The sequence below is a fragment of the Gouania willdenowi genome, chromosome 11 (genome assembly GCF_900634775.1).
Source record: "Gouania willdenowi chromosome 11, fGouWil2.1, whole genome shotgun sequence".
Taxonomy (NCBI): Eukaryota; Metazoa; Chordata; class Actinopteri; order Blenniiformes; family Gobiesocidae; genus Gouania; species Gouania willdenowi.
The window spans coordinates 25,500,457-25,517,808 of NC_041054.1; the positions used below are offsets into that span (position 1 = coordinate 25,500,457).

At 40.3% G+C, this 17,352-nt stretch overlaps 1 protein-coding gene across 1 annotated transcript; it reads right to left on the minus strand.

The window, feature by feature from the left end:
• Positions 1-3,327: 3,327 nt before the first annotated feature.
• glcci1a (glucocorticoid induced 1a) lies at positions 3,328-12,528 on the minus strand. Its single transcript, XM_028460967.1, has 5 exons — positions 12,135-12,528; positions 11,869-12,021; positions 11,017-11,227; positions 5,099-5,216; positions 3,328-5,010 (listed from the first exon to the last, which is right to left on the minus strand). Exons 2-5 carry the CDS (start codon positions 12,010-12,012, stop codon positions 4,716-4,718), a joined length of 768 nt encoding a protein of 255 aa, XP_028316768.1. The 5' UTR covers positions 12,013-12,021; positions 12,135-12,528; the 3' UTR covers positions 3,328-4,715.
• Positions 12,529-17,352: the final 4,824 nt, after the last annotated feature.

The window sequence follows — 17,352 nt, forward strand, 5'->3', positions numbered from 1 at the left end:
TCCCACACCCAACATGAATTTAGTAATTGTTTTGTGTAAATATGTATGGTATTGAAACTACAGGTCACCTGTGCATTTGGTACATGCCATTTTATATATAGCACTGCAGCTGTATATAAGGCCATGCATTGTGGCGTTGTGGTTTTAGACTGGACAGCACTGTTAGTGAGAAAGAAATGGATGCATCTCACCCTATATAAGGGGCGACCGTGGCTCAGGTGGTAGCGGGTCGTCTTCTGATCGAGAGGTAGGGGGTTCGATCCCAGTACCTGACTATGTGTCGAAGTGTCCTTGGGCAAGACACTGAACCCTAAGTTGCTCCCAGTGGTCGACTAGCGCCTTGCATGGCAGTCCTGTCCCACTGGTGTGTGAATGTGAGAGTGAATGGGTGAATGAGCTGATATGTAAAGCGCTTTGAGACTGCTTCAGTGTGGTGATAAAGCGCTATATAAAATCAGGTCCATTTTACCATTTACCCTGCTGAGTGTGGTTTTCTCATTGATGCCTCCACTGCTTTGGCCGTTTGTGACACACAAGCACACTGAAACATGGTCTAAATAACCAAGATTCTTTATTGCCATTTTGCATGATTTTTGACACTGCAGGTTACACAGAGAATGTCCTGCTGTGGTGAGCTGATAAACACTGACCTGCCAGTGATGTGTTATGGTCACTCTCAGTGCTGGTTTGAAATTGGTTAATGACTTTAGCAACAAACAACTTGCTAAACCAGCCCTGCATCCATGCGCAAAACCCCAAAAGAAAGCAACATGAGTAGCATGTGTCAAGAATGAGCAACGTCCCTGGGGACAACACCTTCAGATTTTTTTTTTTTCCTATTATTGCACACATCTAGTTTACCAGTGCCGAGTATATGTGGGGCATTGGGAAAGCTATAGCTCTGGGTAAGGTGCTGAAAGGGATTAGAAATCACAACATTGAGTTGAGCCTCTTCGGAAGTCACATATATACAAAACATGAATAAAGCAACAATGCAGGATTCCACGAGCACACCAGACATCAGATATGAAACAAGGATTAAGTTTCACTCTTGCAGTTGGGAATGCACAGGTAATTTACACCTGGTCTGTTTAACATCTTTGAGGATGGGGCTATGCACACAACACATGAGATGCTGAGGTCTAGTACGGTACTCTGGGAAGCATCAGAGTGCCTTTAAGACTTTAGAGGGTCTGACAGACAGCAAGAAGCAGACTTCTCCCATTCTTGTGTCCAATGGACTAAGATGTCATATCTAACACTAAAAGCTCTCAGTAATGCAGCTTCATCTCCAACAGTGGCTCAACTAAAAGGCTGGGAGAAATTCCTGGAATGTGCTCTTTTTAGTCTTCATCGCAGGATTAGGAGAATTTCATGGAATGCATTAAAAGGAATAGGAAATGTTCTGGAATATAAGAACAGTCAAAGTTGAGCAATTCATCTGAATGGAGACTGGAGGTAGAGCTTGGACAAACACACTATAAGATCAGAGACTGTAATTACAGAGGATGTTCCCATCAGTCACCTGTGTGACAGGAAACACATCTGTGCCCAATGTTACACAGGCTGTATGCTTGTTGATTTGATTGATATATTGAAATAAATTCAGGTGGTAAATTTTGGTAGTCCTTCCAAAGTAGCTCAAAAGTTTGATTTGATCTCAACTGCAATTTACATTGATAGAAAAGTTTTGCACATTGCATTGTGGGATAAAGTCCAAGAGACGAAATGCATAGACGCCTTTTTTCTGTATTCTTACTGTGATTTCTTTTGTTTACTTTTCAACAAATGTATGGTGTTTTCATAGACTGGAATTTGGGTCAAATTGTTCTGTTTTCTGAGGAAATCACACTTCCCATGCGCAAAAAGTCATGGAATTTGGTGTTTAACCCAAAAACTCTGCCCAAGTGTCTCGTTTGCTCTCGGTATTTTTTGTTATATCACTACAACAAAAAATTTGTTAAAAAAAATCACTGTCTTCCTCATCCAGCAAAGAAACAACAAATCACAGTAAGAATAAAGTAAATACACTTCTATGCATTGGTTTGACTCTACGGAGCTCCACATTTACATATGTTTTGATGCAGAAAATGTTGTAGTTGCTTTACCCTGGGCGACCATGCTTTACCATGGGCGACCATGGCTCAGGTGGTAGTGGGTCGTCTTCTGATCGAGAGGTTGGGGGTTCGATCCCAGTATCTGACTATGTGTCGAAGTGTCCTTGGGCAAGACACTGAACCCTAAGTTGCTCCAGTGGTCGACTAGCGCCTTGCATGGCAGTCCTGTCCCACTGGTGTGTGAATGTGAGAGTGATTAGGTGAATGAGCTGATATGTAAAGCGCTTTGAAACTGCTTCAGTGTGGTGATAAAGCGCTATATAAAATCAAGTCCATTTACCCTTTGTTAAATATAAGATTGCCTAATTTAAGCAAGGTTCAGACTTTATTGATTAGATAATCAAATAGTTAAGGAGTGAGATGTAGTTCAAATATCGCAATTAATTAAAAAAGCTTTTCATTATTGAGAATGCAATACAGCTAACAGCCCGCCGTGATACCAGTAACAAGTTGAGCAAAAGAATTCAACATGTGATCAAATGACTCTGGAAATCGTCCCTTTCGAAAGGTAAAGGCACTACTATCAATTCCAGTCCTGATTGGATTAATGGGAATTTCAACTCTTACTACAAGCATATGTGGACCCAACAAACTTTACCGATGAAGATAATGACTGTTAAATTTAGATTAAATGAATCAATGAGAAAAATGTTTATCCCCTGTTGTGCAACCACTAAAAAACTAAATTGTTGAATGTGATTAAACCTTTACACCAAAGTACTGTGCCAACAATATTATTCATCATCACACCTAGAGTTCAGACAACTGCTTTACACCATTGTTACGCTTCCATCCTCACACACATCATATCTAACCCCGGCAGTCAGTGTGTGTGTGGTTGCTCCAGACACTTTCCCTCCTGCCTCTGTGGGAGCTGTGCACCAGGATCTGGAAACACAAATCCTGCAGTCCTCCCTGTCCCCATTCCGCTTCAAAAAAGACACACACCTCAAATTACCTGAGTATGGACTCTGATTGAGACACTTGCAGTGTGGTCCAGATACAGACACTGTGCAACCAATCATGGCCAATCTGCCTCTGTCTGATTTCTTCTTCCTTAGCAACAAGGGGACCTGGATAGTATAAACAGAATGCTGAAAAGTAGAGCTGTTTTCATGTTTGGTGCTTAAGAGCTAAATAAATGTTTATTTTCAAAAACCCCAAAAAAGATTCAATATATGTATATATACATATATAAAAAGGTGGGTTGATATATTGTGTGACAAGATATCGCAATATTAAACTGTCACAAGATGTATCGTCAAGGGTACGAGTGCTATGGCTAGAGGGGAGCCGGATCCACGACAACACATTGTTATGGTTGTTTTTTTTTTTTAATCTTCCTTTTAAGTTGAAAAGGTCATATCCAAAAAAAGTATGCAAGTATGTCAGGTGCTAAACGCGCCACACACAGAGCGGACCGGGTAAGATTTTTCTTTCCAATTAGCTCCGTTTGAGATGTCGGCGAATAGATTGGTCCCAGATCAAGTCCAGAGCGATCCTGGCCATATTATATATATATATATATATATATTTTTTTTTAATATATTTCAGTAGTGTAGGGCCACTCCAGATGGATTCATGTTGTAGACTAGCTCGCTGGCCAATAGAAGCAACGAAGTCACATGACTGATGAAACGTAAGTAAATCAAAATAAAATGTGGAAATTACGACAAACACTTGAACATATCTGTTTAAAAGAATCAGAGTTTGTGTTATGCATCGACCGGTGCCGTGTGTAAAAAGCAGTGTAATTATATTAACATTTATTGTTTGCCTCACATCAGCAACACAGTCGATTTAACACTGCATAACATAAAATGAGCAGGCTTTTTACGAGCTGAAACAACCACAGACTGCATGAAAACAGAATGGTACTGGAAAAATGCTGGTAGAAATTGCATGGGACACCAGCTGATACAAATTATAAACAGTCCTAACCTCTGTGTGGTCCGGGACTTGGGGAGGGAAAAAGGCTGCAGTCGACTTTCCAGGATTTTTTTGTCAAGAATCCACTGTGTGCAACGTTTTTTTTGTCTTTTTTTCCTTTCAAAAAATAGTCGCAAATCAGTTATTGTCGATCGTATGGTATCGTGAACTCAGTGTATTGTCCCACCTCTATATATATATATATATATATATATATGTATATATATATATATATATATATATATATATATACACACACACACACACATACATACGCACGCACTCACACATGGAGCTTATTCTTACTGTGAATGTTGAAACAGGACATTTTTTTTTTTTTTACCAGAAATGTTCTACCACTTTTAAACATGCCCCCCCCCTCCATCCATAGTGATTCCTTTTCCCTCCCTGCACATTAACCCTTCACCGTCAGGTCCCGCCCTGCAAAAAATCCTGTAGTCACTGCAGGAGACCAAGGAGTTGGATCTTTGTAGTGGTGGTGGTGGGTATTTGGGACATTGCTGCTACGTCATGCACAGATAGGTTAGGTGTAGAGGGGGTAATATCAGACACTCCTCCCCTCTCCCCCAGTGGAGAAGAGGGGGGTGTTAGTGGGTGGAATGACAGTCAGTGTTGATCCTGAAGCCAGAGGCCAGCTCTGCTCCAGTCTTAGCTGATGGCAGGGCTGTCTGTTTGGGCTTGTGCAGTCTCTGAGGGCGACCCTGCCTGTTCTGGGCTGTCATCTGTGCTGGTGCTTGTGGAGACCTGAGTGAGGGTGCCATGCAGTGATGTGGCCCCTTGCGGCTCCGACCCATCGTCCCGGGTTGGTTCCGAGGCAGCGGAAAAGTGCAGGGAGCCCTGAAGCTTGACGGGGCAGAATGCAGAGCCAGTGGGGATGAAGTTGACTTTGTTTTTGTCAGGACAGGAGAAGAGCGGCGCTGATGCAGATGCTGACTGCCTGGAACTGTGGAGGAAAGAGAGAGACAGTAGACACAGTGTCAGCAAGGGTCGCTTAGACACATAAGAAAGAACTTTAAAAACTGAAGGAGTACCTCTCTTCAAAAGCTTTGATCTTCTCACAGCCCTCTGGCGGCTCTCGCTTGAACATGTAGCTGTTGTTGGGTTTGGGTGAGGAGGCAAACTTGGGCAGGGGTGAGCTGCTTCCACTGTCTGAACAGACAGGAGGATAAAGGATCACATATTACACATGGTGACAGAAGGCTCGTCTCAGCATTCCAATGAGTTTCTGAAGGTCAACAGTGTTCTTAAGAAAGTAGATCAACACCTTCACCTCCTCTGTGAGCTGTTTGACTTCACACCCATAACAGCTGGATTACATTGTGCGATTTGTTGAATCGTTGTACACAGCTCCAGCTCAAATTGTGCTACTCATATGCAGAGCCCCGAATGTGCGCAGCTCACGATGCATGTTCTCACACTGTACGGACCGGCCCTCTGACACGATCTGACTGCTCACACTGTACGTCCATACACGACACGTCGGGGTCTTGTTTCCATAAATGCAACATACAAATTAGAAGAAGAAGAACTCTGAAGCGTTGCCAATAAATCAGACGAAGAAGAAGAACCCGGAAGTGGAGAGACACTCGCAAATCTCCGCAAAAAGAGCTTTAAAAAAGAAAAGACGGCGATGTGATGGACCAGGAGCGTGGCTGAACAGACGTGGGCAGTACAGCCCGTCAATTTTACAGTGGTCCTACGGTGCTCGCGCTTCAACTGTGAGATACCCACACGAGGAGCGACTGGATTCAAACATGTTTGATTTCCTTACGACCCTACGATTGCTGATCGGGAGCAGGTCGTGAGGTTCCACGCTTCTCGTGACCTCATGTATACTACACGATGCATGATACAATCTAGCAGAGACTCGCACGATCCCACAAAATAGACGCACAAGTAGGAAATCGGCTATAATGGGCCAAAAAAAAAAAAAAAAAATCGCACAGTGTATGCCTGCCTTAAGCAAACCTGTGAGCCAGGGACTAAAGCAGGGTAAACACAAAAATACTCTGGCTGCTTTTGTCCTGATTTTCCCTTTTCTTCACTAAGGATGGCAAATGCCAGATTATTTTATTTATTTATTCAGCAAATAATTAAAAGAGCACAAACAACAAACAAATATTAAAGAAACATTTTTTTTTTTTTTTAAAACCCGAATATGTTCATTATGTGCAGGAAGAGGTAGAAAACACACAAGGACTTATTTGAAAGCCTTCACCTACAGTAAAAAAAAGTTTGAAAATTACATACATGTAGGGCTTATACTACAAAGCTGGATTTCCTCTTATCGTGCCAAGTTTCGGGATTTAATCCGTGTGTGCTGGACAGCGAAGCTTACGTAGCTAAATCACCATGGTAACTTAGGCTGAACAACAAACCTGGTCGGGCCAGGTTTGGTTCGGGATAAGATCTCAGCGAGTACTAAAATCCCACCTCCTGACCAATCAGATCTCTTAGAAAATGACCTGCCCAACAAAATGAGTATCATTGTGAACATGTCTGTGTGAATCTGATGTGACGCTGACAGGAGAGAGAATATTTAGACATCGATGCAATCCTTTCATTTACCGATGACATTCTATAAAAAATATAGATTTTTATCTGATGGACTGAAAGTAAAATAAGTCAGCTGATAAAGCCTTTGTGCATCGGGCGCTTTCAAACCCATACATTTAATTAATTAATTCATTCATTCATGTATTCTAGGGTGATACAAAGAGCCTCAGTCCTGTAAGATAATAAAAAACTATAAATATATTCCACCTTATAATGTACCGTATTTTTCGGACTATAAGGCGCACTTAAAATCCTTTAATTTTCTCAAAAATCGACAGTGTGCCTTATAATCAGGTGTATTTTATGTATTAAACCTGAACAATGTTGAGAGTTATTGTTAATTAGTTCAATAAAGTTTGACTTATCTGACTATTTTATTTTACTTAATGCGTCTTAACAACAATAATATTAATAATAACAAACCGGTGCGCCTTACAGTCCGGTGCGCCTTATGTATTAAAATAGACCCAGTCAGGTCCATTCATTGATAGTGCGCCTTATAATCCGAAAAATACGGTAGGCTGATCTGTATGAAAGCAGCATCAGAGCCACAGACAAAAGTGAAACTGATCAGAGGATCTGTTTATTCTCTGTTTATAATCGCACTAATTTAAACATCAACACACATCAATTCCTGTATTCTACTGCAGTAACAGTATTGTTTTTGGTCTAAATCATGGATTTTAATTCTTCATATTTTTAAAGAATTATTCCTCAATTGGTGTAAATGCTCTCTCTACACAGGAGGTACAAGAGTAGCCAGGCTGAAATCAACTCAACTTAGCGAGTTGTAATCGAGATTTGTTGGACAGCTTCTGTCTGATGGAGAATTTTTGGTTAGGTGAAGCCAACGGAGATAAATCCAGGATATAATTATCGAGCTTCGTAGTATAGGCCCTGACAGTAATAACAATAAAAACCAACACAATGTTACTGATGACAAGATTTGACCAAGAAGTTTTTGATTATTTTTTTTTTTACTATCATTAGAGACATGATATTATTATTCAGCAAATGAGAAAATTGTGACTGTAATGTTTTGTCTAATAAGATTGTCCTATAAGGTTGTGGGTACGTTAAGCGTGAATTTGTCCTGACGAAAGGCTCTGAAACGGGATGGGGTCGATAATCGTAAATATCATATTTATGACCAAAACTCCTTGTGTGTTTGAGGAAAGCCGACGACTCTCGACTCATGACCCCAAGACTTCTGACATGAATGTAGCCAATTAAATCGCGAGCTGACTAAAAAACATGTAATGCTGCATTCAGGGCTACACGGAAACTGGCATTTCCCATTTTAAGACGATATAATGGTTTGTCGGTCAAAGCTCTTTATTTTTGTTTGGCCAAATTTGCTACAAATAGGTTAGTGAAGATTCCCAGTCATCCAGGTCATGCTTAAAGGGTACCTGTAGTGAAAATGTATATCATAAAAAAGGGTTTAATGTATTACCAATAAACAAAATATGTGCACCTTTTTATAAAAAAAAGCACATCAAAAGGACTTTATAGAAGGATTTTATACCTTCGAGCATAAACTATGGAGAGTCACCATTATGGTCAGGAAATGACGCACTTTCGTTGATTCCTGTTAGGCGTTTCTCCGTTGGTCTACAGTTTCTGAATAATGGTGGGGTATAAAGCCAATGTTTGCTATAACAACAAGAGAAAACCAGCAGGAACATTTATTTTGCGTCTCTAAGCCAAATAACGACACTAAAGGCACAAACATACTCGGGTGAACTCCGCGCACAACGGATTCTGAGCAGACTGTCCGCTCTTCTTAGAGCTTACATACTTGGGCACACTGCCGCGTAGTAGTTTCCATTAAAATCCTACATGTTCCATGATTCTTAGCACTTCTCTGTAGTCCTTGTACTACTGGGAATGGTTTTAAAGGGGTCACTACTTGGGATGGGAATCAAAAACCGGTTCTTTCTGAGAACCGGCTCCCAGTCATCTAATTCCTAGGAATCATTTCTTTGCTTGCCTGTCAATTCCGCTTATCGGTTCCTCTTACTTTGCAAATATGTGATGTCACGTGTTTTCATGGAGCGCCGCTCCGAGAAACGGACGGAGCTTCACAGACACTGTAAAGGTAAACGGGCACTGGTGGCTCCGTATTTAGGAGTCAGTGACGATTTGCGTTGTTTTTTGGTGTTTCGGGTGGTTTAGGCAGTGTTTGGAGCACCCAGGACGGGATGGAGGCGGGCAGTGCACCTGATAAGCAGTCCCCAGACACATTTTCCCATTAAAAAACATTCTGGTGACAGCGTTTCATGCCGATTCTGTTAATTTCCGCATTCAACAGTGAATTCTGTTTTCATTGGTTGACAACGTGATTCCGTCTGCGATTCTGTTAATGTGGATTTTATAGGGAACTACATAGTGCAAAGAGTGGATGAAGAAGTCCAACTATATAGAAGCCTTCCTCTCATCCCAACCAAAGACCACACCACCCTCTGGTGGTGGATGAAGAGGGACACATTGTTAATGGTGTCAGCTTTAGCTGAGAAAAATCTTTATGTCCAAGAATCCTCAACACTATCTGAAAGGGTGTCTCCACAGCTGGAGACACCCTAAGTCCAGGACGATATCATATCCTTCCTGACAAGTCAAACATGCAAATTTTTCTGCACAAAAATAGTTAACCTACCACAATTGATTACAGTGCAGCTGTATTTATAGTTAATATGTTCTTTTTGTTTTTACAGAAGAATAATTTGTTTTATATCTGAACTAGTTTTGGTTCAAGTTGTTTAAGTTCAAAAGGAGTACTTTAAAAATTCTCAAATGTTTGTAGCCAAAGTGTCATATATTGTATATATATTATCCAGTGAAAACAATCTATACCTGCCTTACCTGGTGGATTAAAAGAGAGCTGATATCCCTGCAGGAAATGAAAGAGACAAAGATAAGATAATAAAGAGTTAAACCAAACAAACCTATTTGTATTATTTCATTCCCTCACCCAATTCCCATCCCTCGTCGCAACTGTCGTAGCTTGTCTGCCAGTCTCTCCTCTCCTCCGTTTCCACAGGCGGGTGAAATACAGGTCGGTGTTTCATTTAATGCGGGTTGATGCAATGCCAAGTAGTGTTCTGTGTAACAGCAACTACGCGGAGAAGTCCGCGGACAGTTTTGCGGGTGTCCTCCCGAGTATGTTTGAGCCTGAAGACACACACGGTATGAGATACACACACAAAACGTTTTGGTTCTGCCCAAATTCAGAGGTAAGTGAGGACCGCTTCAAGCCGAGCTGCTATGCGAGGGATCTGCGGGTTAAGCTAATGGGCTAAGCTAATGGGCACAAAGCCAAAGTGACATCTGAAAACATCATCATCATCATCATAGGGGTGATAGATCACCTTTATTGTTGTCACGTATGCACAGCTACATGAAATTCTCTCTCTGCATTTAACCCATCCCTGAGGAGCAGTGGGCAACGATGGTGTAGCGCCCGGGGAGCAGTAAGGGTTAAGGGACTTGCTCAACATCCCACAGTAATGGCCCAGGTGAGGTGAGATTCGGACCGGTGACCCTACGATTACAAGCTCGCTTCCTTAACCACTAGGCCACCACTGCCCTAAACGTGATGCGGTCCCGACTGAATGGCTTCACAGAAAGTCTCAATACAGCTTGTAAACATACTTCTTCAGAGCACTACTACGTTTCTGCTTACAGGGGATACTATAGGCGGCTGTCATGCCATTACCACATTCCTATATTGTTCCCTCTTATTTCCTTGTGGCTAATTGATGAGCTGTCAGGAGGACTTACATGTTCGTTAAGCTGCCGTCAGGTGCTGATCCTTGTTGCGCATCCAATCGTCCATGAACAGATATCCTTTCACACAGCTTTCATCACAGTTGATAGCCACTTTTGTGCACTTCCAGCACCCAACTACTCAGCTGGGTCTCGTTTCTGCTGGTAACAACAGCTCTGTCCGTTAGGCTAATGCTGCATACTGAGTCGACGTGGGCCGCATACAAGAAGCAGGTAGTTGCTGAGAAAGGTGGCATTTAATCCTCTCGTAACACACATCCTGGATGCTGCACTTTATCACTGAAGGAGTGGTGACATACTGCTGCTTAGCACCGAGAGCTAACAGAAAAATTATGTAAACAGACCTGTTGTGTTTCTACCTCCCACAGTGCACCATTTATTTAAAGCAACATGGCAACAGGACACTCAACGAAAGCTCGTCATATCCTAACCAAAATGTTCTAAAGAGTCTTTTCAATGTGTTTTTTTTTAGAAAAAGGTGACCATATTTTGTTTATTGGTAATACATTAAACATTTTTTGTTACATACATTTTCACTACAGGTACTCAGTTAAAATATAATTTGCTGCTAAGGCTCTGCTAGATCCAAGCACCTATGCCTCACCTTTGTCCCGGTCATACAGGAGCTCCTCTGTAGAGTAAGGACTGCCGTCATGTGATCCTGGAGGGCAGGCCGGTGAGGGACAAGGTGACAAGCTGGAGCAGCTGCTGGAGCGTCCAGGCGCTGATGGAGTCTGGGTGTCCACGCTTCGAGAGCTGCTGCTGCGCTGCTGAGGAGGAAAGGGTGCACGCCGTCCATCTGGGACCTCCAGGGACTGCAGAGAGGGGGAGGAGAATGCTCAGAACCAAGTCAGCACAAAGAAACAGGGATGTGTCTCAGGTTGCAAACGGGCCGAACAATACAGGCAAATTTCCAAGGGGACTCTAGAACTTAGAGAATATTCCAATCTAAAACTTTTCATGGGAACTATAGATTGGAATTAACCAGAAATAAGACGTAATTCTCAAAAGAACAACATATAAATATTAGCATCAATAATAGCAAAATATTACAATAAAAACATACCATTTTGATAGATGTATTTGTCAGTGGAACTTTACAAATATCAAGTTTTGTAAGCCGAAAGTAACAATATCTTAAACATAAAAAAAACTGGATTTTAACTTGATACCTTTTAACCAAGAATATCAGCAGCAAAAACAGCAAAATTGTTACGTGCACATGTAATTTAGGAATAGAGACAATATTCTCAAGTATACTTGCATACAATCTGGTTGATTAAGCCAAGGTGATGCAAAACAATATTTTCCAAAATATATTCAACAATCTTGTTCAAGGGCAATCTTTCAATTTTTTTGAATTCCCTATTTATTCCCGTTAATTCACATGAAGAGTTTCCAAATATGAAAATTCCTGGAATTTTGCAATCCTAAATGTGTAAGCTTACAGACACACCTTCAATTCTTCCTTCTCTCCATTGTCTTTGATGAAGACCTTTTCAAGCTCATGGTTGATGCCCTCCATGCTGCTGGGGACCCTGGAGATGGAGGGCTTTGGGACCGTAATGTTGGAGAGCGGCATCTGGGCTGACTTCGACATGGAAAACTGCTAAAATGCACCAAAAAAAAAAACAAACTAAAAAACAGACAAAAAGCCCCGTTCATTGCTAGTGCCTGGCAGCCATTCCTATAAAAAGCTTATGTCAGTTTGTGTGTAGATACCTGATGGAGGATGACTGCAGAGGAAAAGTGGTTGGAGGTCCTGTTGTAGGTGATGGTATAAACGTAGTGGCACAGGTGCCCTGTGTCGATGGCTTTGGCGTCCTTTGCCGCGTTGGAGCTGCTGATAAAGCTTTCCTAACTGCTAGAGCCAAGCAGGAAGTGACAAAGCATGTTTGTTGATCTCACAGGCAACACAATGCCATTATTCAGTTTTGGGTTCAGCCATATAAGAGCTTAAATCTGCTGGTGGTTTATTAAATCGGCCTCATTTACCAATAAAACAAAGAAAAAAATTCAAAAAGTTGAAATTGCCACTCCAAAGTTTTTTTTGATCTCCACTGTAAACACTCCGTTTATTGACATTGTCAGAAAGTTTTGTGTGTTGCATTGTGGGAGGTGGAGTTTTTTACTTCATTCTTAGTGATTTCAAGCGCTTGCCCCCAAAAACTCTGCTAAGGTCACTTCCCAGTTCTCAACACATTTCTGGTGTTTTCACAGACTGAAAGCTGTGCAAAACAATGGCAAATGTTTATTTTGCAGTTTAAACTGAAAAAATGTCTAGCGGAGTGAGGTGAGGTGATTTTAGATGCAGTCTGATAAAATCCGATATTCGTTTTCTGGCTGATATCGGACTGATATCCGACATCAATATTGGATCGGGATACCTCTAATCAACAGGATGTCATAACACTAAGGAGAGAAATCCCAGATTTATTTAAACAGCTTCGTAGTTGTACAGGTCTTAAAAAGGTCACTTTGACAGTGTTTTCGGGGTCACAGTGACAACAGTAGTGGATGAAAACAACCATTGGATGGCATACAGGTATGATTTTAAAACATGTGATTTTGTTTAAGCAGCTTTAAGAAATTACTTACAGCAGGAAGAGTAAGGGCTTAACTCGTGGGTTTGTTACAGTGTTAGATTTGGTCTCTTTACTGGTCTCACTGTTCATTTTTTGTCATCGATTGATATAATATTCATGCTTTGCTGTTTAGAATTCATGCTTGTTTTAGCCTCGCTTTACAAGCCTGTGCACATATTAGCAAGGGCTGAGCTAGCTCTTGTTTTGCTGCAGAAGGTTAGAGAAAATGGATTGGCTGAGCCATAAATTGCAGAATGTTATGGCCCCTGCAAACAGTGGCAGTGGAAAGTTAAAGCTATGATGGTGTTATCTGCCTCGCCCTTGCCACTGCAGAGTGTAAGGGATAAAGGCTCAGAGTGCAGCTTCAGTACTTTGTCTGTGAATTGCTGCTAAGCAACATTAAATCACAAACCACACCTGCGATGTGTGTGTGTGTGAGATATATTAAGCTTTCAGGTTAAAAAAAAAAAACATGTTTCCCTATTTTGATGACTTCACTGGCTATTAAACCTCCAGATATTGTAGCAAACAGGCTGAATAGGATTAATCGAGTCAACTACTGTTATGACATCAATTTTACATTTTATATGCTTCAGATTTACAAGTTTGGGATGGTTATGCTGAAATCACACAAGATTAAGATACAAAAGCAACATTAGCCACACTTCTAGACTCTCAGCAAACCGTTTAACTGGGAAAAAAAAACCATGGAAATGTGTGATATGGTCCCAAATGTTTATTTGAGAAACCTATAATTAGTGCCAATCAGCAATTCACCCTTGCACTAAATCCCACAAAGCTGTGTACTTGGAGGTGCGATGCTTCTATTGTCTTTGTCCCAGTGCCTTTTTTAGACTTGAAGGCAGCCATAATAATCACTCACCCGTTTTGTAGTGTAAAATAGTGCGTAATATGTGGAATTGTCCCAAAACATGTATGTGAGAAATTTCCGCGTCATGTTGAGGCCCAATTTTAAAGAAAGAGAAAGGAAAAAGAAATGGGTCAGATTCTATTTTTTCATGTCAGAATGTGAATTCCATTTTTTGGAGGCCCTATATACCGTAACTAATATCTATTAATCTAAAGGCACTGCTAAAACCAGCAGTTAACACAAAATTTGGTTGGGTGTAGGTGTTTGAGTCCATGCCTCTTCCAGGGTGTCGGCGCTCCAAGACGCTGAGCACTGATGGAGGCTCCTCCTCTCTCCTTACTCCAACATCCAGAAGTCTGAAGCACAAAAATGTCCACAGTCAACATGTTAATTTTGACAGCAAATATATATTTAGTTTTTGTCAGTTTTTAGACTAAAAAATATGTTTTGGTCCTGCCCTTCTCTAAATACATACTGAAATTTTTAATGTGTTATCCAGAGTCAGGGGGGAAACTATTGTTACAAATGCTTTAACTACTCTTTTTAGAGTGTTGCCCACCTCACTTTGTCTTCCCTCAAACAAAAAGGACCTGGTAGCATTCTCAACCCTGCTGGCCAGGAGGATGATTCTGCCGAAATGGAAATCCTCAACCCCACCTACATGTGTGTACTGGATAAAAGAGGTGCTTCATTTCCACAAATTGGAAAAAATCAGGTTAACCCTATCTGGCTCTGAGATGTCCTTTGCAAAAACTTGGAACCCCTTTATGTCATAAGTCAAAAGCACGGACTGTCATCTTAAACCTAGTCTGAAAATCGTACTTCCTATTATTGTCAACCTTGTTTCTTTTTTTCTTAATGGGATATGTGGTAGGGGAGGGGTACTAGTGGGGGTTTAATTGTTTGTCTGTATATACACTACCGGTCAAAAGTTTTAGAACACCCTAATGTTTTCAGTTATTTATTGCAATTCAAGTCATGCAAGTCCGATGAATAGCTTGAAATGATACAAAGGTAAGTACTAAACAGCCAGAGGTTAAAAAAAAGGTTTGATTACCCAAAACTGAAAAATAATGTACATTTCAGAATTATACAAAAAGGTTTTTTTCAGGGAACACGTAGTGGGTTAACAATTTAAAGCTGTTCTGCAGCAATAAAGGTTGAATCAGCCTTGAAAGCTGGTGCTACTAATTCCCACAGGTGTTCTAACTTTTCTAGGTTTCTTCCAACCCCCTCTGTCGGTATAAAAGTAGTGTTGGAACACACTGTGGTACCAGACCCTCATCAGCATCAGGTGAACAGTATTGTTCATGGATTTCATGATTTCTTTTTCAACACAAAATGCCTATTTGTTCAATGCTTTCATTTCAGAGTACAATGACACAATAAACTGAATAATTTTCAGTAAAAAAAATGGAAAAAGTGTGGTGTTCTAAAACTTTTGACTGGTAGTGTATGTATTGATCTTGTTTTTGTAGTTTAAAATATATATATATATATATATATATATATATATATTCTGCATGAACATTTCTAAATAGAAATACTGTTAATATGTCAAAGCAATAAAGAAAGTTAAAGAAAAATACAATTTAAAAAACTGCTTAAAAAAACAAGAGCATAAAATATTGAGCGCATTTAAAAGAATGCAGTGCATCGGCACAACAGGTAGAGTTCAAATGAGCCACAGATTGTGAATTTGCCTAACATAGTTTTGTTAAAAATGCCAGCATCGTGGGAAGAGGCCATCATATCAGTTATATTGAAACCAGGAGAAGATGGGAACTTGTGCAATAGTTACCGTCATATATCAATTTTGAATATAGATTACAAATTACATACATCTATTATTTCAAAAAGACTTAATTTTATAGCCAATCTCGACGACGAGTCTCATAACAAGGGACGACAGGATAAAATTAGAACTCTACATGTCATAGTTTTTCTATGACAGTATTAATTAGTATTGACGCAGAGAAAGCGTTTGACTGGACGTTTTTACACCAAGTGTTCAAAAATTTGGTTTTAATGCAAAGTCAGCAGATTGTATAAAAAGAATGTATCAAAACCCCAGTGCAAAAATAAAAATAAATGGTAATCTGTCAGAAAAATTCATTTTCCAGAGATCGACTAGACAAGGCTGTTGCTTGTCCCCCACATTATTTGCCTTGTAAATAAAATCGTTAGCACAGACAAATTGGCAAAAATTTTTTTTTAAAGAAATCAAGGGAATAGAAATGAAAAACACAAATCATAAAATAGGACTTTTTGCAGACGTCATTATTTGCTCTCTTCAACAACCGAACCAATCAATTCCTGCACTTGTGGAGATCGACAGAAATGTTTCTGGATATAAAAAAAACACAGGTACTGGCACCCAACTATTTACCACCAAAAAAATCTGCAGAATAAATACAAATTCAATTGTGATTTGAAGGCAGTAAAATACTTAGAAGTAGGGGTGCAACAATACACAAAAATCATGGTTCGATACGTACCTCGGTATTGAGGTCACGGTTTGGTTCATTTTTGGTACAGTATAGAAAAAAATGCAAAACATAAATTTGCTTGTTGTTTATTCGAAACTTTAGTCAACCAACAATGTATTTAACATTATACAGAATATGAAAATAAAGTTTAAAAAAAAAAAAAAAACCACAATACTATAGAAATAAGCTCACAGCTTGTTAACTAAATGAGTTTGTTCGGGTAAATTATGCGCAAATAATTAACGAGTAAAGTTTTCTAGCCAGCTATGAAAATGCAAACTGGCGCATATCTCGGTCAAAATAAATGCTAACAACACCAAATCTGAGATCTTTAGTTGGCATGTGACTGTGAGGGTATGCGCCAAATTTGAATGAGTTCCTAAATTTCTGGTCTTTGGAGACAGCAGACGTGTTTTCATTCACTCCGATAACACGACCTTGGCTACAGCTGGCTACAGCTGAACAGCCTGAAAAATTGGGCCCAAGACTGAAGGAAAATGGTGAAAAAACCGCAGGGAGGCCCTTCGGAACCCAATTCGGGTTTGGAAGAGGTCAAGGAGATGATACGCGAGGGTCTACGAAACCTATCTGCCGAGATAAAGTCGTTGGAAAAGACGCTGGAAAACTCACTGGAAAACCTACAAAGCGAAGCAAAGGTACTGAAAGAAAATGAAAGAAATGCTGAAGAGATAAAATTGTTGAACAGCTGGAACAAAAGGAAAGAGAGAAAGATGTCATCATCACAGGCCTAAAGATAAAACCCAGGAGTTACGCGAGTGACGAAGAAACAAAATCGATTGAACAACAGGTCATTGACTACCTGGAGTCGAAGGACATTGTCCTGAACCCTGACAACATCAACTCCTGCCATCTCCTGCCAAAGAAAAATGATAACAGAGCTGTAAAAATAACCTTCACGAATATGAAATTCAAAGGAGAACTACTGAAGCAAGGTAGAAAGCTGAAGGAAATGAAGGTTTTTATTAATGAAAGCC

Bases quoted from the DNA above. Each gene is read 5' to 3' on its own strand.
- glcci1a (XM_028460967.1), bottom strand. From the start codon at position 12,012: ATGTCGAAGTCAGCCCAGATGCCGCTCTCCAACATTACGGTCCCAAAG. The intron at 5,217-11,016 runs GTGAGGCATAGG...CTGTCTGTTCAG, and splicing joins CCTGTATGACCGGGACAAAG to ACAGTGGAAGCAGCTCACCC. The intron at 5,011-5,098 runs GTACTCCTTCAG...TTTCCTCCACAG, and splicing joins ATCAAAGCTTTTGAAGAGAG to TTCCAGGCAGTCAGCATCTG.